The sequence below is a fragment of the Tachysurus fulvidraco genome, chromosome 6 (assembly GCF_022655615.1).
Source record: "Tachysurus fulvidraco isolate hzauxx_2018 chromosome 6, HZAU_PFXX_2.0, whole genome shotgun sequence".
Lineage (NCBI taxonomy): Eukaryota > Metazoa > Chordata > Actinopteri > Siluriformes > Bagridae > Tachysurus > Tachysurus fulvidraco.
Window position 1 is genome coordinate 31,410,089 of NC_062523.1, and position 2,500 is coordinate 31,412,588.

The 2,500-nt window shown below is 40.3% G+C and overlaps 1 protein-coding gene across 11 annotated transcripts in view; it reads right to left on the reverse strand.

Moving 5' to 3' along the window:
• The window catches only part of lrch1 (leucine-rich repeats and calponin homology (CH) domain containing 1), a 47,927-nt gene that overhangs the window by 31,985 nt on the left and 13,442 nt on the right, over window positions 1–2,500 (reverse strand). For all 11 annotated transcript variants that reach the window (XR_007140775.1, XR_007140774.1, XM_047814765.1 and 8 more), the window contains exon 2: window positions 1,733–1,877. Coding sequence is in view for 9 of the 11 variants with exons in the window: in XM_047814765.1 (XP_047670721.1) it covers window positions 1,733–1,877 (145 nt within the window). In the remaining 2 variants the exon portion in view is untranslated. The remainder of the gene's footprint in view (window positions 1–1,732; window positions 1,878–2,500) is intronic.

Here is a 2,500-nt window from a genome sequence, read left to right on the forward strand (position 1 = left end):
CAATATATATCGTTATCGTTTTATCGCCCAGCCCTAACTTATACTTCTGTGAGTTTTGAGACTAAACTTCACACACAACTGGGACACAGCTTATGTTTAAAAGATGAACAGAACGCACTAGCATATATTACGACTGCTTTATATTAACACGATGCACGATTGTAGTGACAGATATTTTCAGTGTATCTACAAGGACACGAGACTGAGACCGAGAGACGGCGTGCTGCATCGTGTAGTTACTACACAACAAATAACACATTAAACTCCAGTTTCATGATAAGAAATTCCTTTCGATTTTACAAGGAAAAATAAAGTACATTTTCGTGATGACGTTTCCTCTTTCTCGCTCACTCCACTGGCCCCTGAGTGCGTCAGCTGTGATCATATTTCTAGAAATACTCGTTCTTCAAGTAGCTGACGGTAATTCAGTACGTTGTGCACCGTTGTGTGTCTCTTTGATTTTTATCGCGGTCATGTGACCATTCTCTTAAAAACTTACGTTAATTTAAAAATCGAAAAATGGCTGCACACAAAATATGACACAATGAAATATATATATATGATACAAAAGATTAAACACAACGTAACTACGCTGTAGGTGACAAATAGTTAGACGTAGCTAGAGATTATATGTGTTTAGCCGAGTGAGCTGATTTACGCTGACTGGAATCAACAGTGCTCTTAAAGGTGCGGTCTCCGTTGTTTGAGAAACGCTTCAGAAAACCGAGTCGGGCCGAAAAACTAAACAAAAATCAAAACAAACGTGTAGCCAACGAGCAGAAAGGGGCGGGGCTTGTCGATCTGGGCGGAGAGAATGTTCAGTGCGCGTGTGTGATGTTAGCAGAAAGCGGTTTTAATATCGACATGGAGGATAAAGACAAAGAAAGAAAGAGAAGAAAGACTTACGATAAGGACAAGAAGTAGGACGTGTTAATATAGGATCAGCTTTCCAGCGCTGGAGAGAACTGAAGGAGCAGGAAGTCGGCCACATATTCACAGGTTGGAGTTTCCCGAGTCAATAACTCCTGAGCTAAACGCTGTTACTACACAAATAACACCTCTTTTCTATCGTAGTAATGTAGAGAGGCAGCTACAACCGCGTTTTGTGTAGTAACAGCGTTTAGCTCAGGAGTTATCGACTCGGGAAACTCCCACCTGTGAATATGTGGCCGACTTTACTTAAGACGCCGAGGCGCTTTTTCCCTTCTCGATAGGTGAGTAACGTTGGTTTTGCTTTGTTACACAGAACTAATATATGCCTTTGTCCTTTACATCATTATGCTTGTGTGGCATTTTTGCTTGTTTGTTTATCTACAATCGTATTGTTCTTCCCTTCAGCTATGATAAAGACACGTTTCTTTCTGTTAGTCGCCTGGGTTACGTATGTACGTGTGGGCGGAGCTATCGATACAGGGGTGGGTTAGGGGTGTGTTTGTTATGGTGATTTTATATGTCGACATTGGCTTTCAAACATCAGAGACCTCACCTTTAAGTTAGAATAGAAATATTTTGTCCTGCTGGTTTATATCTAAATTTCCATTAGCAAGATGTTTAAGTTAAGTTAATGATTTATTTCCTAAATTATAATATCAATACCAACAAATGTTTACATCCAAATCGGTGTTTATAAATGTTAATAACTAAATCTTATTATTGTTTATGATATTTTAGTCATTAAAGATGTGTTGTATCATATGATCTTGTTAAATATGATAAGCTATGATTAAAGTACCTGATATTTAATGACGTGAGCGACTGTAGGCCGATGATGGTGTCAGGAATGCTTCTGATACAGTTGTGATAAAGGTTCAGCGTTTCCAAGGAAACGAGCCGCGTGACCTCAGGAGGAACTTCTGTCAGACGATTCTTTGAAAGATCTGAGAAAAGATTTTTTTTAAAAATGAGTGAGAAGTGTTGAGAAACAAATGTACACAAAGTCCGATCAAAATTAGCGTGTCATCGATCACGTACGTGTCATCGATCACGTGCATGTCATCGATCACATGCATGTCATCGATCACCTGCATGTCATCGATCATGTGCATGTCATCGATCCCGTGCATGTCATCGATCACCTGCATGTCATCGATCACGTGCATGTCATCGATCACGTGCATGTCATCGATCACGTGCATGTCATCGATCATGTGCATGTCATCGATCATGTGCATGTCATCGATCACGTGCATGTCATCGATCACGTGCATGTCATCGATCACGTGCATATCATCGATCACGTGCATGTCATCGATCACGTGCATGTCATCGATCATGTGCATGTCAATCACGTGCATGTCATCGATCACGTGCATGTCATCGAACCATCACATCGCATTCAGACTCCGCAGAGCTTTAACATTATACACAAACATTAAGATATTTCGAGCTCTAAGTAAAGACGTTAGCATTTTAGCTTGACTTGTAATTGCTAGCGAACATTCTGATGCTTGAAACACCAGGTGATGAGTTTCTACCATGTTAAATCCAACTCGTGATGATT